The 23,590-nt window shown below is 35.6% G+C and overlaps 3 protein-coding genes, 1 long non-coding RNA gene and 3 pseudogenes across 4 annotated transcripts; 2 read left to right on the plus strand and 5 right to left on the minus strand.

Moving 5' to 3' along the window:
• Positions 1-1,477: 1,477 nt before the first annotated feature.
• On the minus strand, positions 1,478-3,821 carry LOC130949130 (pentatricopeptide repeat-containing protein At4g01400, mitochondrial-like; annotated as a pseudogene).
• A 1,391-nt stretch (positions 3,822-5,212) lies between these two features.
• On the minus strand, positions 5,213-7,701 carry LOC130949131 (pentatricopeptide repeat-containing protein At4g01400, mitochondrial-like; annotated as a pseudogene).
• Positions 7,702-8,948: 1,247 nt separating this feature from the next.
• LOC130949132 (pentatricopeptide repeat-containing protein At4g01400, mitochondrial-like) lies at positions 8,949-10,315 on the minus strand (annotated as a pseudogene).
• Positions 10,316-13,035: 2,720 nt separating this feature from the next.
• Positions 13,036-14,655, plus strand: LOC130948581 (uncharacterized). The gene is made up of 2 exons (XR_009073101.1): positions 13,036-13,849; positions 14,381-14,655. It is a non-coding gene; the product is annotated as an uncharacterized LOC130948581 (long non-coding RNA).
• Positions 14,656-15,302: 647 nt separating this feature from the next.
• Positions 15,303-17,016, plus strand: LOC130949133 (large ribosomal RNA subunit accumulation protein YCED homolog 2, chloroplastic-like). The gene is made up of 4 exons (XM_057877945.1): positions 15,303-15,312; positions 15,667-15,821; positions 16,633-16,678; positions 16,844-17,016. Exons 1-4 carry the CDS (start codon positions 15,303-15,305, stop codon positions 17,014-17,016), a joined length of 384 nt encoding a protein of 127 aa, XP_057733928.1.
• A 318-nt stretch (positions 17,017-17,334) lies between these two features.
• On the minus strand, positions 17,335-17,871 carry LOC130948580 (uncharacterized). Its single transcript, XM_057877355.1, is given in 1 exon segment — positions 17,335-17,871. A coding segment is annotated over 1 exon segment (537 nt).
• A 65-nt stretch (positions 17,872-17,936) lies between these two features.
• On the minus strand, positions 17,937-22,176 carry LOC130948579 (pentatricopeptide repeat-containing protein At4g01400, mitochondrial-like). Its single transcript, XM_057877354.1, has 2 exons — positions 21,808-22,176; positions 17,937-20,462 (listed from the first exon to the last, which is right to left on the minus strand). The coding sequence occupies exon 2, from the start codon at positions 20,142-20,144 to the stop codon at positions 18,765-18,767; it is 1,380 nt and encodes a 459-aa protein (XP_057733337.1). The 5' UTR covers positions 20,145-20,462; positions 21,808-22,176; the 3' UTR covers positions 17,937-18,764.
• Positions 22,177-23,590: the final 1,414 nt, after the last annotated feature.

Below are 23,590 nucleotides of genomic sequence, written 5' to 3' on the forward strand. Positions count from 1 at the left end.
CTGCTAGAGGGAGATGCATGTTTTTGGGTGGGGCTCGAGGATAGTTTATTTTATTGTCTCTGTTCTTCTTATTCTTAGCTTGGAGGAGTGTTGTTGATACTACCAATTTCGAAGGAGATGCACGTCTTCGGGTGGGCTCGAGGCTAGTTCATTTTATTGTCTCTGTTCTTCTTGGTCTTAGCTTGGACAAGTATTGCTAATACCAAGTTCGATCCACCCGCGTGCTCTCACTCTCAGGGGGAGATGCACGTCTTCAGCTGGGTTTAAGGGTAGCTCATTTGATTGTCTCTGTTCTTCTTGTTCTTAACTTGGACAAGTATTGCTGATACTACCAAGTTCGAGGGAGATGCACGTCTTCGGGTAGACTCGAAGGTAGTTCATTTTATTGTCTTTGTTCTTCTTGTTCTTAGCTTGGACGAGTGTTGCTGATTTTTTAATCATGTGCGGAGTTGTTTAAAGAATATATGAAGTTTTGCCTTTAATGGATAAATACAAAAAATAAATTAGGACAATTCTGTAAATATTTAAGGCAGCTCCATCAAATATAACTCTCATAAAAATATGCATCAAATGCTTTGTCCTCGTAAGTATATCACATGGATATATATGGTTCTTGTAATCTTGTCATTATTGACACTAGTTTCACAAACATTGGTGATAAAATGAGGGAGAAAAAGAAAAAGAATAACTACTAAGCTTTATAAAGTAGTTAAGTTTATAAAGTTGGTCCATCTCCTATGGCTCTTTCTTATGCATCATTTTCGACTTTCCTAAACTTCAAAACATGTATTCGATAAAACTGAATCTATAGTATGCCAAATAATGGTCCATTCTTCCATTCCTAAGGAATTGCAGTTGCCGTGAGATGTGACATCCAAATTTTAAATAGCCCATAAATTATTTTTTATAACAAAAATAATTGCCAATTTACATGAAGCTTCCATGTTAAGGCATTTTTAGAAGTATCCATTATTACAAGTTTTAGCTTCGACAAACACCAATGTCACATGAGCAGTATCTGCCTATTTTAGCCACTAGCCAACTACCTCTATACTTATAGGAGAATGCAGCACAGCTTCACCAATAATCCAGTGTCCATGGGAACACCTTCACTTATGCAAGTAGTCCCATTAATCAAATTACACTAGTCAAGAAGACAACAACATCTGCCTTGAGCCACATTGTCCTATGCAGTACCTTGTGGCCTTTCTAAAGTGCTCAATCCTCATGTTGCATGTTGGGAGCCCCTTATTGAGGACAGCCTGTCCTAAGACATCCAAATGTTTTCCTTTCATGATTTTGAAATTGCCTTTGCTGAGCTGAAGGCCACCAAATTAACTATATTTTGTTATGCATTATAATGAGTTCATGTATCTTTGCAATTAAATCATAAGCATGTCTACACTCCATAGATAGAGTTTTAAACATATTTGCAACTAAAAGTGAAGCTATCCAACATGGGGGACAAAAATATGCATTAAGATGCTCTTGGATTGGCTCGTATCTTCCTAATTAAGTAGTTCTCCAAACCAATGCCAGCATCCACTATTCTAGTCTTACCTGTTATTTCAATCTTGAGAACATGCTCCATAACATCTCTACTCTTCACACCATCGTCCACTTCACATATTAAAGGTATTATGATCACTCAGGTATTCATATAAAGAGATTCCTCATTCTCAAGCGATTTGGTTAGAACTCCACAAATTTCTTCAATCTTACCAACAATGCAGAAACCCTTTACTAGGCCATGAATAACAGCAAAATTCAGAGAAAAACCTTTAGACAGCATCTCCTTCATGTAGTTATTTACCTCATCGAATATTCCTTTGTCACATAACCCACCAACCAAAGTTTGATATGACACAACATTAGGCAAGCACCCATTGTTCTGCATATCAGTAATAACTCTACAGGCCTCATGGGCACGCCCATCCCTGCAGAATCCCAAAATAACAATATTATAATAAACTATGTCAGGAATGCACCCATTGATCTTCATCCTACAAAGAAGCTTGTAAGATTCTCTAAGCTTCTTCTTCCTACCCAAACTGGTCAACAAAGTGGTGTAAGTCAAAGAGTCAAGAACAAATCTTTTGTTCAATATATCCTCCAACAAATCCACAACTCCATTCACTTGACTCTTCCTACACATCGCCTGTATCAGAATTCGGTAACACTCGATATCAGGAAAAATATCTCTCTTAAACATTTTGTTGAACAAGTGGTAGGCAATGCTAATATCTCCATTCGTACAGAAAGTTCGCATGAGAATATTGTAGGACTGAGTATTGGGTGAGATACCGTGCCTATGAGCATCCCTGAAGAGATTGAATGCAGGTTGAAAAAAGTTGCGGTGGGATACAAGAATCTCAAGAATGCGGTTGAGGTGTTTGAGCAAAGGCTTAAAACTGTATAGAACCATAATGTAGATGGCTTTGAAGGCCTTGTCGGGTAAGTTAGCTTCGTCATAGACTCTCATCAAGTAGGAGAGCATGGTAGGAATGATTGGGTAGAATTCGAATTTGAGGCATCAAACAATGTCATCGACAAGGGAGAATTGCCTTGAGCGGCCCAATTTGAGGATGAGAATGAGGTAGGTAGAGTAAGAATGGCAAAAGTTGAGATGGTGAGAGGCACATTTGAAGATTTTTTTGGCGAGAAGAGGGTCCGATTGGGAATCTATGAGCTTCTGGACTCTAAATGGAGACCTAATGGGGAATTGGAGCGAGTAGAATAGAAAGATTGTTGGTTTGGGTTTTGTGAGAAATTGAAGGAGATGATGCGATGTGAAGACAAAATTTTGTGCACTAAATGAGTTCTACAATCCCAATAAATAAAGAAATGCCTTTTATTCAGTGGCTCAATAAGTTATGGTCTAATTAAAAAATCATTCAAAGTCAAACTCAAGTAGTTATTGTTGCCATTGATGATATGATTTCTGCATATACCTAATCATCCTCTCTTCTTGAATTCTTGTTTCAATGGCTACCATCAAGAAAAAATTTTTAATCAGGCAGTGATTATCTCAACCAGGTTCACTAATATGAAGACTTAACAAATCCTCCTTAAAGACAAGTTCATCATAATTAACTAGATATGTTATCATAGAAGGAAAATTCACAGCAAAACAAGAGAACGAATACTACTCTCCAGTAACAGGGTTTCACAATAATTTTGACTAAATAGACTATTCAATATTCTAAATGAAGACTATAAAAATGTGTTATGCAGATTGCTTAAAACTTGTTGTTACAAAGTGCATCTGTTTTGCTTATCCAAAATTCAAAAATCAGGAAAAAAATAATAGCATAAATTAAAACCCATATACTATATCAATTAGGCTAATATCAAGAAGAATATGAACATAGATTCAAATTTCATGATAAGTAAGAACATTGAAGGTATTGTTCCAAAAGCCAATTAATCTCATTCATTAAGATAGAAAACAATAATAGTTATTTGAAAAATTCTGAAGTGTTAGAATTTATAAATAACTAAAGATAAAATAGCTTTAAAACAGAGACTATGATCGACCTACGGATCGAGATCAACAGAGGTACTACTATAACTACAACTACTAATGCACGTCTTCAGGTGGGCTCGAGGGTAGTTCATTTTATTGTCTATGTTCTTCTTATTCTTAGCTTAGACGAGTTTTGCTGATACTACTACTACTACTATACCTTTCGATCCGCCCGCGTGCTCTCACTACCAGGGGGAGATGCACATCTTCGGGTGGGCTCGAGAGTAGTTCTTTTTTTGTCTCTGTTCTTGTTCTTAGCTTGGACGAGTGTTGGTGATACCACTACTACTATCATGTTCTGCCGACGTGCTCTCACTGCCAGGGGGAGATGCACATCTTCGGGTGGGCTCGAGGGTAGTTCACTTTGTTGTCTCTATTCTTCTTGTTCTTGCCTTGGAGGAGTGTTGCTGATGCAACCAAGTTCGAGGGAGATGCACGTCTTCGGATGGGTTCGATGCTAATTTATTTTGTTGTCTCTATTCTTCTTGGTCTTAGCTTAGACGAGTGTTGTAGATACTAAGTTCGATCTGCCGGCATGCTCTCACTGCCAGGAGGAGATGCACGTTTCAGTTGGGCTCGAGGGTAGGTCATTTCATTATCAATGTTCTTCTTATTCATAGCTTGGATAAGTGTTGCTGATTTTGTAATCATGTGCGGGGTTGTTTAAAGAATATATGAAGTTTTGTCTCTAATGGGTAAATTAAAAAATAAATTGGGACAATTCTGTAAATATTTAAGGCAGCTCTATCAAATGTAACTCTCATAAGAATATGCATCAAATACTTTGTCCTTGTAAGTATATCACATGGATATATATGGTTCTTGTAATCTTATCATTATTGACACTAGTTCCACAAACATTGGTGATAAATGAGGGAGGAAAAGAAAAAGAATAACTTCTAACCTCTATAAAGTAGTTAGGTTTATATAGTTAGTCCATCTCCTCTGGCTCTTTCTTATGCATCATTTTCGACTTCCCTAAACTACAAAACATATATTTGATCAACCTGAATCCCTGAAATTCCAAATGCTAGTCCGTTATTCCATTCTTGAGAAATTAAAATTGCCATGAGATGTGACATCCAAATTCCAAATAGCCCATAAATTAATTTCCAAAACAAAAATAATTGCCAGTTTCCATGAAGCTTCCATGTTATGGCATTTTTAGAACTGTATATTATTACAAGTTCTAGCTCTGACAAACACCAACATCACATGAGCAAAATCTGCCTATTTCAGCCACTAGCTAACTACCTCTATACTTATAGGAGAAGGCTGCACAGCTTCTCCAGTAGTCCAGTATCTACAGAAACACCTTCACTGATGCAAGTAGGCCCAACAATCAAATTACGCTAGTCAAGAAGATAAGAACATCTGCCTTGAGCCACATTGTCCTCTGCAGTACCTTGTGGCCTTTTCAAAGTGCTCACTTCTCATATTGCATGTTGGGGCACCCTTACTGAGGATAGCTTGTCCTAAGACATCTAAATGTCTCCCTTTCATGATTCTGAAATTGCCTTTGCTGAGATGAAGGCTACCAAGATGATTACATTTTGTTCTGTATTATAATGAGTTCATGCATCTTTATAATTAAATCATAAACACGTCTGCACTCTACAGATAGAATTTAAATCTATTTTCAACTAAAAATGAATCTGGTTCAACATGGGGGGACAAAAACCTGCATTAAATTTCTCTTGGATTGGCTCGTATCTTCCTAATTAAGTAGTTCTCCAAACCAATGTCAGCATCCACTATTTTAGTATGACATGTTATTTCAATCTTGAGAACTTACTCTAAAACATCTCTGCTCCTCACACCATCGTCCACTTCACATATTAAAGGTATTATAATTCCCTAGTTATCCATATGAGGACCTTCTTTATGCTCAAGCAATTTAGTTAGAATTCCACAAGATTCCTCAATCTTACCAACATTACAGAAACATTTTACTAGGCCATGAATAACAGCAAAATGCAAAGAAAAACTTTTAGACAACATCTCCTTCATGTAGTTATTTACCTCATCAAGCATTCCTTTGTCACATAACCACCAACCAAAGTTCGATATGACACAACATTAGGCAAGTACCCATTGTTTTGCATATTAGCAATAACTTTATAGGCATCATGGACACTCCCTTCCTTGCAGAACCCCGACATTATAGTATTATACTGAACTATGTCAGGATTGTACCCTTTGAACTTCATCCTACATAGAAGCTTGTAAGATCCTCTAAGCTTCTTCTTCCTACCCAAACTGGTCAACAAAGTGGTATAAGTCAAAGAGTCAGGAACAAACCCTTTGTTCAATATATCCTCCAACAAATCCACAGCTCCATTCACTTGATTTGTCCTACTCATAGCCTGCATCAGAATCCAGTAACACTTGATATCAGGAATAATACTCTCTTAAACATTTTGCTGAATAGGTGGTAGGCAACGCTAATATCTCCATTGAAATAGAAAGTCGACATGAGAATATTGTAGGATTGAGTATTGGGTGACACACCATGCCTATGAGCATCCCTGAAAGATCGAATGCAGGTCGAACAAAGTTGTGGTGGGATATAAGAATCTCAAGAATTTGGATGAGGTATTTGGGCAGAGGTTTGAAACCGTATTGAAGCATAGTGTAGGTGATTTTAAATGCCTTCTCGGATAAATCAGTTTCGCCATACACTCTGATCAAGTAGGAGAACAAGGTAGGAGTGATTGGGTAGGATTCGGATTTGAGGTGTCGAACAAGGTCATCGACAAGCGAGAATTGCCTTGAGCGGCCCAATTTGAGGATGAGAATGAGGTAGGTAGAGTAAGAATGGCAAAAGTTGGGATGGTGAGAGGCACATTTGAAGATTTTTTTTGACGAGAAGAGGGTCCGATTGGGAATCTATGAGATTTTGGTCTCTAGATGGAGACCCAATGGGGAATTGGAGCGAGAAGAATAGAAAGATTGTTGGTTTGAGTTTTGTGAGAAATTGAAGGAGATGATGCGATGCGAAGACAGGGTTTTGTGCACTAAATGAGTTCTGCAATCCCAATAAACAAAGAAATATCTTTTATTCAGTGGCTCAATAAGTTATGGTCTAATTAAAAAATTATTCAAAGTCAAACTCAAATAGTTATTGTTGCCATTGATGATATGATTTCTGCATATACCCAATCATCCTCTCTTCTTGAATTCTTGTTTCAATGCCTATCATCAAGAAAGAAGTTTTGATCAGGCAGTGATTATCTCAACCAGGTTCACTAATATGAAGACTTAACAAATCCTCCTCAAAGACAAGTTCATCATAATTAACTAGACATGTTATCAGAGAAGGAAAATTCATAGCAAAACAAAAGAACAAATACTACTCTCTAGTAACAGAGTTTCACAATAATTTTGACCAAATAAACTATTCAATATTCTAAATGAAGACTACAAAAATGTGTTATGCAGATTGCTTAAAACTTGTTGTTACAAAGTGCATCTGTTTTGCTTATCCAAAGTTGAAAAATCAGGAGGAAAACAATAGCATAAATTAAAACCCATATACTATATCAATTAGGCTAATATCAAGAAGAATATGAACATAGATTCAAATTTCATGATAAGTAAGAACATTGAAGGTATTGTTCCAAAAGCCAATTAATCTCATTCATTAAGATAGGAAAACAATAATAGTAATTTGAAAATATTCTGAAGTGTTAGAATTTATAAATAACTAAAGACAAAATAGCTTTAAAACGGAGACTATGCTCGACCTACAGATCGAGATCAGTAGAGTTACTACTACTACTACTACAACTACTAATGCACGTCTTCGGGTGGGCTTGAGGGTAGTTCATTTCATTGTCTCTGTTCTTCTTGTTCTTAACTTGGACGAGTGTTGCTGATACTACTACTACTACTATAACTTTCGATCCGTCCGCGTGCTCTCACGGCCAAGGAGAGATGCACGTCTTCGGGTGGACTCGAGGGTAGTTCATTTTTTGTCTTTGTTCTTGTTCTTAGCTTGGACAAGTGTTGGTGATACCACTACTACTATCATGTTCTGCCATCGTGCTCTCACTGCTAGGGTGAGATGCATGTCTTTGGGTTGGCTCGAGGGTAGTTCATTTTGTTGTCTCTATTCTTCTTGTTTTTACCTTGGAGAAGTGTTGCTGATACAACCAAGTTCGAGGGAGATGCATGTCTTCGGGTGAGTTCGATGCTAATTCATTTTGTTTTCTCTATTCTTCTTGGTCTTAGCTTGGACGAGTGTTGCTGATACTAAGTTCGATCTGCCCACGTGCTCTCACTGCCAGGAGGAGATGCACATTTCAGTTGGGCTCGAAGTTAGTTCACTTCATTATCCCTGTTCTTCTTGTTCTTAGTTTGGACAAGTGTTGCTGATTTTGTAATCATGTGCGGGGTTGTTTAAAGAATATATAAAGTTTTGTCTCTAATGGATAAATACGAAAAATAAATTGGCACAATTCCGTAAATATTTAAGGCTGATCCATCAAATGTAACTCTCATAAAAATATGCATCAAATACTTTGTCCTTGTAAGTATATCAAATGGATATATATGGTTCTTGTAATCTTATCATTATTGACAATAGTTCCACAAACTTTGGTGATAAATGAGAGAGGAAAAGAAAAAGAATAACTAATAACCTCTATAAAGTAGTTAGGTTTATATAGTTAGTCCATCTCCCCTGGCTCTTTCTTATGCATCATTTCCGACTTCTCTGAACTACAAAACATGAATTCGATCAACTCGAATCCCTGGAATTTCAAATGCTGGTCCGTTATTCCATTCATGAGAAATTGAAGTTGCCATGAGATGTGACATCCAAATTCCAAATATCCTATAAATTGTTTTCCAAAACAAAAATAATTGCCAATTTTCATTAAGCTCCCATGGTATGGCATTTTTAGAACCGTCCATTATTACAAGTTCTAGCTCCGACAAACACCAGTGTCACATGAGCAGAATCTGCCTATTTTAGCCACTAGCCAACTACCTCTATACTTATAGGAGAATGCTGCACAGCTTCTCCAGTAGTCTAATATCTATGGGAACAACTTCACTGATGCAAGTAGGCCCATTAATCAAATTACGCTAGTCAAGAAGACAAGAACATATGCCTTGAGCCACATTGTCCTCTACAGCACCTTGTGGCCTCTCCAAAGTGCTCACTTCTCATGTTGCTTGTTGGGGCACCCTTACTGAGGACAGCTTGTCCTAAGACGTCCAAATGTCTCCCTTTCGTGATTCTGAAATTGCCTTTGCTGAGCTGAAGGCCACCAAGATAGCTTCATTTTTTTGCATTATAATGAGTTCATGCATGTTTGTAATTAAATCATAAACGTGTCTGCACTCTACAGATAGAGTTTAAACCCATTTTCAACTAAAAATGAAGTTGATTCAACATGGCGGATAAAAGCATGCTTTAAAATGCTTTTGGATCGGCTCGTATCTTCCTAATTAAGTAGTTCTCCAAACCAATGTCAGCATCCACTATTCTAGTATGACATGTTATTTCAATCTTGAGAACTTGCTCCAAAACATCTCTGCTCCTCACACCATCATCCACTTCACATATTAAAGGTATTATAATTCCATAGTTATCCATATGAGGAGCTTCCCCATGCTCAAGCAATTTGGTTAGAACTCCACATGATTCCTCAATCTTATCAACATTGCAAAAACCTTTTACTAGGCCATGAATAAAAGCAAAATACAGAGAAAAACTTTTAGACATCATCTTCTTCATGTAGTTATTTGCCTCATCAAGCATTCCTTTGTCACATAACCCACCAACCAAAGTTTGATATGACACAACATTAGGTAAGCACCCATTGTTTTGCACATCAGCAATAACTTTACAGGCGTCATGGACACTCCCTTCTCTGCAGAACCCCAATATTATAGTATTATACTGAACTATGTCAGGATTGTACCCTTTGATCTTCATCCTACATAGAAGCTTGTAAGATTCTCTAAGCTTCTTCTTCCTATCCAAACTGGTCAACAAAGTGGTGTAAGTCAAAGAGTCAGGAACAAACACTTTGTTCAACATATCCTCCAACAAATCCACAGCTCTATTCACTTGACTCTTCCTACACATCGCCTGCATCAGAATCCGGTAACACTTGATATCAGGAACAATATCTCTCTTAAACATTTTTCTAAATAGGTGGTAGGCAACGCTAATATCTCCATTCAAATAGAAAGTCGACATGAGAATGTTGTAGGACTTAGATTGGGTGACACACCGTGCCTATGAGCATCCTTGAAGAGATCGAATGCAGGTCAAACAAAGTTGCAGTGGGATACAAGAATCTCAAAAATGCGGTTGAGGTATTTGGGCAAAGGTTTGAACCCATATTGAAGCATAGTGTAGGTGATTTTGAGGGCCTTCTCGGGTAAATAAGTTTCGCCGTAGACTCTGATCAAGTAGGAGAACAAGGTAGGAGTGATTGGGTAGGATTCGGATTTGAGGCGTCCAACAAGGTCATCGACAAGTGAGAATTGCCTTGAGCGGCCCAATTTGAGGATGAGAATGAAGTAGGTAGAGTAAGAATGGTGAAAGGCACATTTGAAGATTTTTTTTTTGGCAAGAAGAGGGTCCGATTGGGAAGCTATGAGCTTTTGGACTCTAGATGAAAACCCAATTAGGGAATTGGATCAAGAAGAATAAAAAGATTGTTGGTTTGGGTTTGGTGAGAAATTGAAGGAGATGATGCGATGAGAAGACGGGGTGGTTAGGGTTTTGGTGGGATGAAAAAATGATACAGGCAGACTCGGTGAGGTCATGGTGGTGGATAAAAAAAGTGAGCAGGCGAGGGCAAGTCAATGCTAATTGTGGTTGTCATATATTCGTGGTTAGTGTCCTTCATTTCTGTTGAGGAGATATGGACACTGTGGGTGTTCATTGCACGGTTTGGTTTGGTTTTTAGGGGGAAAAAACATTCGATCCTATTGTAAAAAAATTAATTGGTTTGGTTTCGTTTGATTTTTTCGAGGTCAACCAAACTGAACTAAAATTGATTGATTTGATTCGATTTTTCAGTTTTTCACCATGACTTTCATCAACTCCACTTTCTGTTTCACCAATGCTGTCACTTTACTATTATCAAACTGCAGAAATATCACAAAAAATAAAATAAGAACAGAAAACACTAAACTAAAACTAGAACAATACAAATTAAAATTAAAACAACACTAAAATTTAAACAGCATAATTTAAAACCTCAAGCCACAAATTAAAATTAAATAATTGAAAAACAGCAACCACAAAAGTTAAGTTAAATGAGAGAACATTAATAGTATTTATTCGACCCTGTTTAATAGAGGACTTGAACATTCAACAAAGCTTAAGGGGTAATAAAAGTATCCTTGATGTGTATTTTTGCTATATAAAGAATAATGCAAGTTCAATTTAATGGGTAATCCAGCATGGAATTTGGACCTTTGTCCAAATGCCAAACCATAATCGGTGTTTATAGTAAAGGAATACATAAATGAATGAACTTGAAAATACTTAGATAATAATTTTATTCTTTGAACTATGGTTACATATATGCATTAAATGAGTTCTTCTATTCCAATAAACAAAAAAATGTCTTTCATTCAGCGGCTCAATAAGTTATGGTCTAATTAAAAAATTATTCAAAGTCAAACTCAAGTAGTTATTGTTACCATTGGTGATATGTTTTCTGCATATACCCGATCATCCTCTCTTCTCGAATTCTTGTTTCAATGCCTACCATCAAGAAAGAAGTTTTGATCAGACAGTGATTATCTCAACCAGGTTCACTAATATGAAGACTTAACAAATCCTCCTCAAAGACAAGTTCATCGTAATTAACTAAACATGTTATCAGAGAAGAAAAATTTACAGCAAAATAAGAGAATGAATACTATTCTTAGCATCAGAATTTCACAATAATTTTGACCAAATAAACTATTCAATATTCTAAATGAAGACTACAAAAATGTGTTATGCATATTGTTTAAAACTTGTTGTTACAAAGTGCATCTGTTTTGCTTATCAGGAAATAAAAAATTAGGAGAAAAACAATAGCGTAAATTAAAACCCATGTACTACATCAGTTAGGCTAATCTTAAAAAGAATATAAACATAGATTCAAATCTCATGATAAGTAAGAAAATTGAAGGTATTGTTCCAAAATCCAGTTAATCTCATTCATGAAGAAAGGAAAACAATAATAGAAATTTGAAAAAATTAATTAATTGCAACATGTAATCTGAAGTGCTAGAATTTATAAATAATTAATGCCAAAATAGCTTTAAAATGGAGACTATGCGTAGCCCACGGATCTACTATACTTCTACTACTACCAAGTTCGATCCCCCACTTCGCCCGCGTGCTCTCACCTTTAGGGGAAGATGCACGTCTTCGGGTGAGCTTGATTGTCGTTAATTTTATTTTCTCTATTCTTCTTGTTCGTAGTTTGGACAAGTGTTGCTGATACTACTGCTGTTGCTGCTGCTGCTGCTGCTGTTGCTGCTACTACCAAGTTCGATCCGCTCGCGTGCTCTCACTACCGGGGGGAGATGCACGTCTTCAGGTGGGCTCGAAGGTAGTTCATTTTATTATCTTTATTCTTCTTATTCTTAGCTTGGACGAGTGTTGCTGATACTACTACTACTACTTTCATCTGTCCGCGTGCTCGTCTTCGGATGGGCTCGAGGGTTCTGCTACTACTAATAAGTTCGATCCGCCCGCGTGCTCTCATTGCCAGGGGGTGATGCACGTCTTCGGGTGGGTTCGAGGGTAGTTCATTTTATTGTCTCTGTTCTTGTTCTTAGCTTGCATAGGTGTTGCTGATACCACTATTACTACCCCGCTCTGTCGGCATGCTCTCAATGCCAAGGAGAAATGCACGTCTTCGGGTGGCCTTGAAGGTAGTTCATTATGTTGTCTCTGTTTTTTATGTAGTTATTTGTCTCATTAAGCATTCTTTTGTCACATAACTCACCAACTAAAGTTCGATATGACACAACATTAAGCAAGCTCCCATTTGTTTCTTATCCATTTTTATTCTTTTTTATTATTTTTTGTAGTTTTTTTAATATATCATTGTTCTAAAAATTTATTACCATATTATTACCATTTTCAAATTGTTTGTATCGATATCATTTTTTGTCGAATTAGACATCTCTAGTCAACAAGCAAAAAAAATATAAAATGCTACCATAATAAAAAAGTAATATTAAGATAAATAATTTAAAAAATGTGATATTTTGATAATAAATTTTTAAATGATGACCTATTAAATAGAATTTTTTATTTTTTTCATAAAATTTTTCAAAATATAAAAAACAAAGAGAAGAAATAGAATGAGATAAAATAAAAGATGTAAGAGAAGAAAAAGAAAATGACCCAAAAAAAAAAAAGAGAAAAAGAAAACAATACAAAAAATGAAAAGGAGAAAAAAAAAAAACATGTAAACACAGTTGAAAAACTATGGATATAAAAAATCTTAATTCTGAAAACTGAATCGAATTGTTCGGTTTAACCGAATTAATTAGAAACCGATCATTCATTCGGTTAGTTCGAGTGATGATGAAAACTGCGTTGCAAAAAATTGGTCTAAGAATCGACTGAATCGGTGATTACCAATGAATTGCCGAAATCGATCGAATTTTTTTTATCAATAAAACTCCACATCTAAGTGATTTACCAATCAAGTTTAATCAAATCCATTAGATTCCCGGGATCCTTTTTCATGCTTTCTTCTTCTTCTTCTTCACGCGTGACGCTACGTCTGCTTCTTGGATCTATTTAGTTGAACTTAGGATAACAGTAATATTCGTAGCAAATTGTTTTTTGAGAGTGACGGATACGGCGCCGTTTTGAATTTCAAAAAAAAAAATTTCAGAAATGCCCAATACCCAACCCACCCCACTCTCTCTCTCTGAAGAACCCAACCCAATACCCCAAACCTCCTTCGAAGTTCGAATGCAGCCCGCAGCCACCATCCATCTTCAAAGTCATCGCCGAACTTTTCTCCTCCGGTAGAGGGTGCTGTCGCCGCCGGCGGGGACAGACCGTGGGTGCCGCGTCGCGTGTGGAAGCTCTGCTCGTCCTGGTTCCTCTCCTGTCATCGCAGGAAGGTCTGCGTGAGCTCGGGGCGTCGCCGTCGCGAAGGGTTGGTCGGTCGTGGTCTCTTCGAGCTCTCTCTCTCTCTCCCTGTCTTTGTCCGAGCTCAACGTCCCTCTTCGATCTCTCTCTCGCTCTCTGTCCGAGCTCTCTTTGGTTCCTCCGTTGCCGTCAGTTCCCATTCCTCCGTCGCCGTCACTTCCTTTCCTCTCTCGCCGCTGGTAAGCACTGCTGCTTGAAATTATTTTTGCTTGTTTTGTACTTTTGTTAATAATACTGAGTTGCTGATTGTGTTAATACCTTTGTTAATAAGACTGGGTTTACTGATTATCTGCTTCTGAGTTGCTGAGTTAATAGTAGTTAATACTGATTTTGTTAATTTTTGCTTGTTCTGAGTTGCTGTTTTTCTGAAATAATAGTTGAATTGAATGATTCTGTTGAACTTTTCTTGATACTCCAGTTATACACAACTATTAAGATTGTTGCTTCTTAACTTTGTCGAACTTGTGATTCACTGAGATGAAATTTTATTTGTATTCCTTTTTTCTGAAGCACAACAAATCTTTCATTCTAAGGCTCCTGCATTTTGACTTTGTAAACAACTATCATGGAATATTACGTGTTGGAAGTTAGCTTTTGCTCTTTCATATTACTTAAGGCTAATATTAATATATTATCCTTCTAAATGTTTATTCCATTGCTGAATTGCCACAATGCATACATGATATATCTTTTGTTTATTAAATCTACAGGTCTTGTAGCAGAAGATATGTTTTATTTAATTGAATGTGAGGGTGCCTTGATGAAGATATTTATGCTCGTGATAGAATAGAAGTGTTTTTATTTCTGAAATCTCACTCTTTTGATGGATTGTTTAACACCTCAAAGCTCAGATATAGTTGTTCAATTCTAGATTCAAGCTTCTTTAAGCTTTTCTGTTACTGGAACAATGAACAGAGTTTTTCAAAATACATGTATTTGTATCACTATATGTAATCATTGGAAAAAATTAGGGGTTGATTGTTGATTATTGTTTTTGTTCTGCTTCAATTATTGTTGATTGTTGTTAACTTTCTTACTTAATTTTGTACTATTGTTTTGATTCTGTGTTAATATTTTAGTTGTTACCTTGTTGATTAGAAACTGATTAAAAATTTGTTGTTTTAAAGATGAAACATTATGCATTTTAAAATTATATATTAAATTTTTAATAATTTCATTTATATTTAATTAATCCGGTTTAATTACAGTTCGCTTCGGTTAGACTATTAAATCATTAAACTAGTCACTCGACCGATTCATTAACTGGTTCGGTTCTCGCAACCTTGGTTTCAACCCATAAAACCAAAGATAAATATCACTTGTGTTGTTCTCTTCTTTTCAGTGAGTTATCCTTTGTTCTGACCAAAGCTTCAAATTTGGTGTCCCCAAGGATCTTCAATTCAGTTTTCAATCCATGCCACCATTCCAACACCATCAGGTTGCACTCTCAGTTGAAATCTCACTCATTCCAACAATGCCGTCGCCTCTACCAAAAGAAATGATAACTTCCACTCTCCATTGGTAACTAACTAATTAACTATTTTCTTCACTCTTCATTCTTCACTACCTTCTCTTTAAGTTCTTCACCCTTGTTTGTTTGTTTGTTTCTATGTGTGCTTATGTATCTTGAATATGTTGAACAGTTGATTATTAGAGTAAATTTGGAAATTTGATACATTTGTAATTCAATAAATCTGGTAATAAATTGTATAATTGACTTATGAATATTCCAAAACTTACAAAATGATAGATATTGTGAAACAAACAAAGTATCATCTAAATATATCTCAATAAGTTGAGAGTACAATACAGTAAGCTTGCTTTTTCAAGCAAATTGGTCACCTTAAAAGATTCAAATTTTTATGCTAATAGTGTATCAAAGCTGATCTCTATGATATATATACAAAGCAAAAATTGTAATACAAGGTGGTGTCTTCCATCTTCTCTTTTTCTGCTTCATATTCTGAAGCTAGCAATTGTGTGTGATCAAACTTAGATTGGCAAGAACGCAAGCAGGGTGACGGCCGATATCATGGGGATTGGACAAGCAACTATGATGTATCATTGCAAGACCTGCAGTTACAGGATTTGATTGATGATAATGAGCAACACAAGGATGCACAACTATTCATCAAACTCAACATTCAAAAGGTGGTTCCAGAGTATTTCATTTTGATGTTTGAGTAGCAACTTAGATTCAAATTTGTTACTGACATGGTATTGAAATATGTTTACTTATGTGTTCATACATTGACCTAGAATTCATGCTCCAAAATTTTCAAATTTAGTCTGATTAGTCACTTGTCAATGCTTGTGCATGGTAATGCCAGCATGCAAGCTTTGGCTTATCAGTGGATGGAAGAGTTATGACATCATTCATTAGAAAGTGTCGCACCTGTATGTTCACAATGTGGCATTCTCTTTCTTTTTTCTTTTTTTTTCCACTCAGATTATTATGCATGGATCATTGTTGGTTGTTATATTTTTTCTGCAGTATCTTTGATATTTTGAATTTGATCTCTACCCTCTTCTCCTTCCTTTCTAGTATTTGAGAGAGTTATAATAGAGTTTAGAGATATAATATTAATGTACTTCTTCTTATAAACTTAAACTTTTGGAAGAAGTAGTTCATGACATGGTATCAAAACTTCTATGATCTAAAGGTTTAGTCGTTTAAATCCATTGAGTTTCATCATCTTTGCGACTCCCTTTATGCATATAAATTTGAAAAGCTTGTTTTGGTTTTTCCTTCTTTGCAATTCCAAAACTTAGTAAAACTTTTCAAAAGAATATAAGATTTTATTGTCAACTTTAGGTATTATCTATGTTGTGACATACTATGCTTTGAATGGATACAGCTTTTACCACCATTATATATAAAAGATTAAGGAGGATTGAAAACAATACATGTAAGTTCTTATTTTAGAAGCTTTAATTTCTTTTTTCACGTATTAATTTGCAGGATACTTGCTCTGAGTTGTGTCAGAAATCTGAGGGTACAATACTATGTAAGCACCTCCAATTTTCAAAAAGATAAGATTGAAAACTTAACAATGAGGCCACTGTTTATTGCTTTTCAAATTTTCTTACCTTTTTTATTGCTATCATACATACAAGAGGCACCAAGTAAAATATTCAACTAAAACTAATGAAAGTTTGTTTTGGTTTTTCAGTTTCAAGTGGACAAAGTCAGGCCTATGTTGATAAAAAGTGGTTCTCTAGATTACTGGAACTGAAGGAAAAAAAAAAAAAAAAAAAGAAAACTCATGATTTATACAGAATGGAAATTAGAAGTTCCTTGTACATAATAATAGACAATTTGCAAATAGATTGTATGTATAAGTAATGACTCATCAACAAAATAATATCACACTTCAATAAAATTTTGCATATTCATACTTACAGAAGGTGAATATCATACTCTAAATCCTTACATTTAGCCATGAACATTTTACTCAGAGTCATTATAGTGAGTCAGCATACTTGAGACCGAAATTAACTTCATATAATCCAAATTCTACATTTCAAATGGCACTCAAGTTTATGCTATATGAACTTTTATCCAAGGAGGAGATATTATTGGTTTGCTCTCTTCATATAAAAAATGTTAATAACTTCAAATTCTCAATCATTGTCACCACCACAAAAAAATATGTAAACAATTTCAATGTCCATCCATATTGATTACCAGACGAGCTTTTAGAGAACATGATCCGCAGGGAAGAATAAGTAATCCTAGCAAAGAATCATTGTTCAATATAGATATTCTACTTTCATCCCTCAATAAGGAATACCCCATTTTATGCAATTCCAATGAGTCTATAGAGAAATAATCTCCACATCTGCACTGATAAAACAGTTCCAATGCTTCTCCGTCATCTTCACCCATCATATCCTCTAAGCTTAAATCTTCTGCAACATCAACAGCCTAGACATCACGCCTTGAACTTCAAAGCTCATTATCATAAAATAAACAAAAGCTTGAATCGCCAAGAACTTTCCACGCCTTTTGTACTTTGAGAAATCTATCTCCGCTAGTTTGATTGCTGCCGGATGCATCAGAAGATTTCAACAGCTTATCAGCATGTAAACTGAGTATGGCAGAGCAGTAACTAGCACGGATTTCTTCATAACTTAAATCTTTCTTGACGTTGAGAACCTCATAATGCGTTTCATGAATGACATTCTTGTCTAGAAGCATTGTTACTTGTTAGACGTTCATTTTTACTCAAAAAGGCAAGGTTCTCTACATTCAAGAGAGAAACATCACCAACAAGGAAAATGACATATTATTATCATTATCATGTATGAAAAACTACTGTAATTACAATACGACTGCTCAAACCATATCAAATGAATTCTTTGGTTTGGAATTCTTTCTTATGCATCATTTCCGACTTCCCTGAACTTCAAAACATGTATTCGATCAACCTAAATTCCTGGCATTCCAAATGCTGGTCTGTTCTTCCGTTCCTGAGGAATTGAAGTTGCCGATGTGACATCCAAATTCCAAATAGCCCATAAATTGTTTTCAATAACAAAAACAATTGGCGATTTCCATGAAGCTTCCATGTTAAGGCATTTTTAGAACCGTCCATTATTACAAGTTCTAACTTCGACAAACACTAATGTCACATGAGCAGAATCTGCCTATTTCAGCCACTAGCCAACTACCTCTATACTTACAGGAGAATGCTGCACGGCTTCTCCAGGAGTCCAGTATCCACGGGAACACATTCACTGATGCAAGTAGGCCCAACAATCAAATTACGCTAGTCAAGAAGACAAGAACATCTGCCTTGAGCCACATTGTCCTCTGCAGCACCTTGTAGCCTTTCCAAAGTGCTCACTCCTCATGTTGCATGTTGGGGCACCCTTACTGAGGACAGCTTGTCCTAAGACGTCCAAATGTCTCCCTCTCATGAATCTGAAATTGCCTTTGCTGAGCTGAAGGCCATCAAGCTGACTACATTTTGTTCTGGTTCATGCATCTTTGCAATTAAATAATAAGCGTGTCTGCACTCCACAGATAGAGTTTAAACCCATTTTCAACTAAAAATGAAGCTGGTCCAACATGGGGGACAAAAACCTGCATTAAGATGCTCTTGAATCGGCTCGTATCTTCCTAATTAAGTAGTTCTCCAAACCAATGCCAGCATCCACTATTCTAGTATGACCTGTTATTTCAATCTTGAGAACTTGCTCCAAAACATCTCTGCACCTCACACCATTGTCCACTTCACATATTAAAGGTATTATGATCGCCCAGGTATCCATATGAGAAGCTTCCCCATGCTCAAGCGATTTGGTTAGAACTCCACAAGCTTCCTTAATCTTACCAACATTGCAGAAACCCTTTACTAGGCCATGAATAACAGCAAAATGCGGAGAAAAACCTTTAGACAACATCTCCTTCATATAGTTATTTGCCTCATCAAGCATTCCTTTGTCACATAACCCACCAACCAAAGTTCGATATGACACAACATTAGGCAAGCACCCATTGTTCTGCATATCAACAATAACTTTACAAGCATCATGGGCGCGCCCTTCCCTGCAGAACCCCAATATAACAGTATTATAATGAACTATGTCAGGATTGCACCCTTTGATCTTCATCCTACAAAGAAGCTTGTAAGCTTCTCTAAGCTTCTTCTTCCTACACAAACTGTTCAACAAAGTGGTGTAAGTCAAAGAATCAGGAACAAACCCTTTGTTCAACATATCCTCCAACAAATCCATAGCTCCATTCACTTGACTCTTCCTACACATCGCTTGCATCAGAATCCGGTAACACTCGATATCAGGAACAATATCTCTCTTAAACATTTTGTTGAACAGGTGGTAGGCAATGCTAACATCTCCATTCAAACAGAAAGCCCGCATGAGAATATTGTAGGACTGAGTATTGGATGACACACCGTGCCTATGAGCATCCCTGAAGAGATCGAATGCAGGTCGAACAAAGTTGCGGTGGGATACAAGAATCGCAAGAATGCGGTTGAGGTGTTTGGGCAAAGGTTTGAAACCATATTGAAGCATAGTGTAGAAGGTTTTGAGGGCCTTGTCGGGTAAATCAGCTTCGCCATAGACTCTAATCAAGTAGGAGAACAGGGTAGGAGTGATTGGGTAGGATTCGGATTTGAGGCGTCGAACAAGGTCATCGACAAGGGAGAATTGCCTTGAGCGGCCCAATTTGAGGATGAGAATGAGGTAGGTAGAGTAAGAATGGCGAAAGTTGGGATGGCGAGAGGCGCATTCAAAGATTTCTTTGGCGAGAAGAGGGTCCGATTGGGAAGCTATGAGCTTTTGGACTCTAGATGGAGACTCAAATGGGGAATTGGAGCGAGAAGAATAGAAAGATTGTTGGTTTGGGTTTTGTGAAAAATTGAAGGAGATGATGCGGTGAGAGGACAGGGTGATTAGGGTTTTGGTGGAGCGGAGAAATGATCTGTGCAGACTCGGTGAGGTCATGGCGGTGGCTCAAGAAGGTGAGCTGGCGAGGGCAGGTCAATGCTAATTGTGGATTCGTGGTTAGTGTCCTTTGTTTCTGTTGAGGAGATATGGATACTGTGGGTGTTCGCAGCGCGGTTTGGTTTGGTTTTTAGAAAAAGAAAATCCGATCCAATTGTAAAAAAATTAATTGGTTTGGTTTGGTTTGGTTTGATTTTTTTTTAGGCCAACCAAACTGAATTGAAATTGATTGATTTGATTCGATTTTTCGGTTTTTCACCAAGACCTTCATCAACTCCAACTTCTGTTCAAGAATGCTGTCACTTTACTATTATCAAACTGCAGAAATATCACAAAAAAATAAAATAAGAATAGAGAACGCTAAACTAAAATTAGAACTGCACAAACTAAAATTAGAACAACACTAAAATTAAAACAGCATAATTTGAAACCTCAAACCACAAATTAAAATTAAATAATTGAAAAACAGCGACCACAAAAGTTAAGTTAAACGAGAGAACGTTAATAGGGTCGAAATAGTGTTTCTTTGACCTTGTTTAATAGAAGACTTTAACATTCAACAAAGCATGATTTGCTTTGATTAGTGTCACTAACAAATAACAACGTACTAACACAATCACAATTAAAAACATAGTTATCAAATCCAAACCAACAATCAATCCAGTTAGAGTGCTTGGTTAATGGGTTACTGATTCAACCGATAGATAACTAGTTAAGCCAGTCATAATTAAATAATTATATATGATTTTATCTTTTTTCTCATAATAAGTTATTTTTATTTTATTGCTTTTAAAATTGAATACCACTGAACTATTTTAGATGTCTCCCTGATCAACAAAGTATAAACTAAAGAGTGCATATAAATGTTAACAAGATTTTTAAATCAATATTTTAGAGCCAGACAAAAAATACAACAGAGATCAGTTCATGAGACAACACAAAACTCCAATGCACATTTTAAGTATTTATTACTAAAAGGTTGTGAGAATCGAATCGGTCAAGTGACAGATTCAATGATTCAATAGTACAACCGAGATCGAACCATAGTTGAATCGATTAATATATAATTTCAAATATCCAAATTCTATTATTTTTAAACTAATAAAATTTAAAATTTTGTAATTTGACATAATAACTTATACGTATTTTATCATTAAAAATTCACAAAATAAAACATTTCTAAATAATTTCTAAGTTCTAATTAACTAATTAAGTAATCAGCAACAATACTTATCAATCAACAACAAAAATTTAGAATAAAAAAATTTTCAACAATAAAAAATATAAACTTACACAAAAACTCAAAACATCAGCAACTAAACTCACAACAAATTTCATCAGACTTCTAATAAGTATTCAACAAAAAAAACTGAGAATCCAAAAACAGAAAACTCAGCCTCCAAAGCCAGAAAATCAGAAAAATTAAGCAAAAAATCCAAGCCAAGCATCCAAACTAAATTCAGAATAACATTAGTAACAACCCCAATTCAGAATACAAAATCAACAACAACCATTCAAATCAACCATCAACCCCAATTCAGAACCCCGTCAACAAGGTTAACTCAGACAAATTAACTCAGCAAAAAAATTCAACAGTCATTCAAATCAACCATCAACCATTATTTCAGAAAATTAGCAACGACAAAAATTGAAGCGTGCTTACCGGCGACGAAGGAGGAAGGAAAGTGAGCTCGGACAGAGAGAGAGGGCTTGATGACGAGGACAGAGAAGACGAGTTCAGGGCCGACGACGGAGACTGGCTTGATGACGACGATGGAGACTGCGACGCCAACAACTCCGAGCAGACCTTCTGGCGACGTCGAGGAGAAGAGGATCCAGGAGGCGAGGGCCGATCAGACCTTCGAGAGGCGACGACGTCGACCGCTGTCTGTCACCGCCGGCGGCGAAAGTGGTGGCGTTCTGATAGGGTTTAGCATGGGGCCATGGGCAGGTGAATTGTGAGAGAGAGATAAGGGGGGCTTTCGTTGGTGAATTGTGACTTGCGAGAGAGAGAAGGCGTGTTCTGCTTTTGTTTTTTAGTAATTCAAAAAATCGAAAATAAAATTGTGTTTGAAATACCTTTGAATAGAATTCTCAAACAAAAGAATTTTTTAGTTTGGAATACAATAAGGCAAAAATTCAAGTGAAGTTGATTATATCTGAAAATTTTTAGATGAAAATTTAGTCAAATTAATTAAATTATTTAATAATTTTTATATATCAACTATACGTAAAGTCGACTGCACTTAAATTTTTACCTATAATAAAAGTGTTATTTTCAATTTTTAAGAGAATTTTAGTTTTCACGTGTTCAAAGTAAATTATACAAAAAAAATTGATTTGCAACTCTAGCATTATTAAAGATTGAAATATTAAAATTATTCTTAATAAATAAATATAGATAAATAAAAAATTACACAAATAAAATAATAAAAAACACACTATTCATTTCATTTATCAAATTAACTATTTTAATTATGAATTTAAATCCAAAATAAAATTAAAATTTATTTTAAAAAAATAGAATTATTTTTTTACTTTAATACTTTTCAAACATGAGGAATTGATTGATTCAATCGGTTTGATAGATTTTTTTACCAATCTTTCCTTCTTTTGTCAGGTGATTTTTTATTTTTTTGTCTCACAAGAGACCCATTTACACTTTTTAATTTTAACACAAAGATTAAAATGGAATAGAACTCCGTTATGGAGACGTGTGGTGTCAGCGATGGAATAATCGGATGGTGTAAGTTGGAGATGACTTATCGGACGGTCCAATTTTCTATTGACAAAACAGGCGATTCGAATTGTTCCTCTTCAGCCACATGTCGCATGCGCGTTGCTCCCCACAAAAAGGTGCCCCTCTAACCCAACACACTCACTTTACTACATTTACACCCACTTTCCGAGTCACTTTCACCGTCATCTTCACCCAATAGCCATTCTCTCTTCTTCTTCCTCCTTGAACAAGTTCTTCATCTACTTCATTGAAAAAAAAATTAAAATGCCAAAGAAACAAAAATCTAAAGATATTGATCGTCCTAAATTTCATGTTGTAAAATATCTCAGTCATTCTAATTATATAAGTTTATTTATTAAATTTTTTATATTTCAAAATTATAATTATTATTCTTAAAAATTTAATTATAATTGTTGTTGTTAGAAGCTGAACTGAAAAACATATATGTGACAGAATTATTATTATTATTATTGATAGAAATTTAGGAATATATGTTTAAATAATAGTTAAAAATACGTATGTTTAAATGTAGTTAATTCTTGTTTATAATTTTTTGTAATAACTTTAGAAATTATAATTAATTAGTTAACTGTTATAATTAATTTTAAAAATTTAGGAATATATGTTTAAATAATAGTTAAAAATATGTATGTTTAAATGTAGTTAATGCTTGTTTAGAATTTTTTCTAATATAATAGATTAGTAA

This window comes from Arachis stenosperma, chromosome 9 (genome assembly GCF_014773155.1).
Source record: "Arachis stenosperma cultivar V10309 chromosome 9, arast.V10309.gnm1.PFL2, whole genome shotgun sequence".
NCBI lineage: Eukaryota > Viridiplantae > Streptophyta > Magnoliopsida > Fabales > Fabaceae > Arachis > Arachis stenosperma.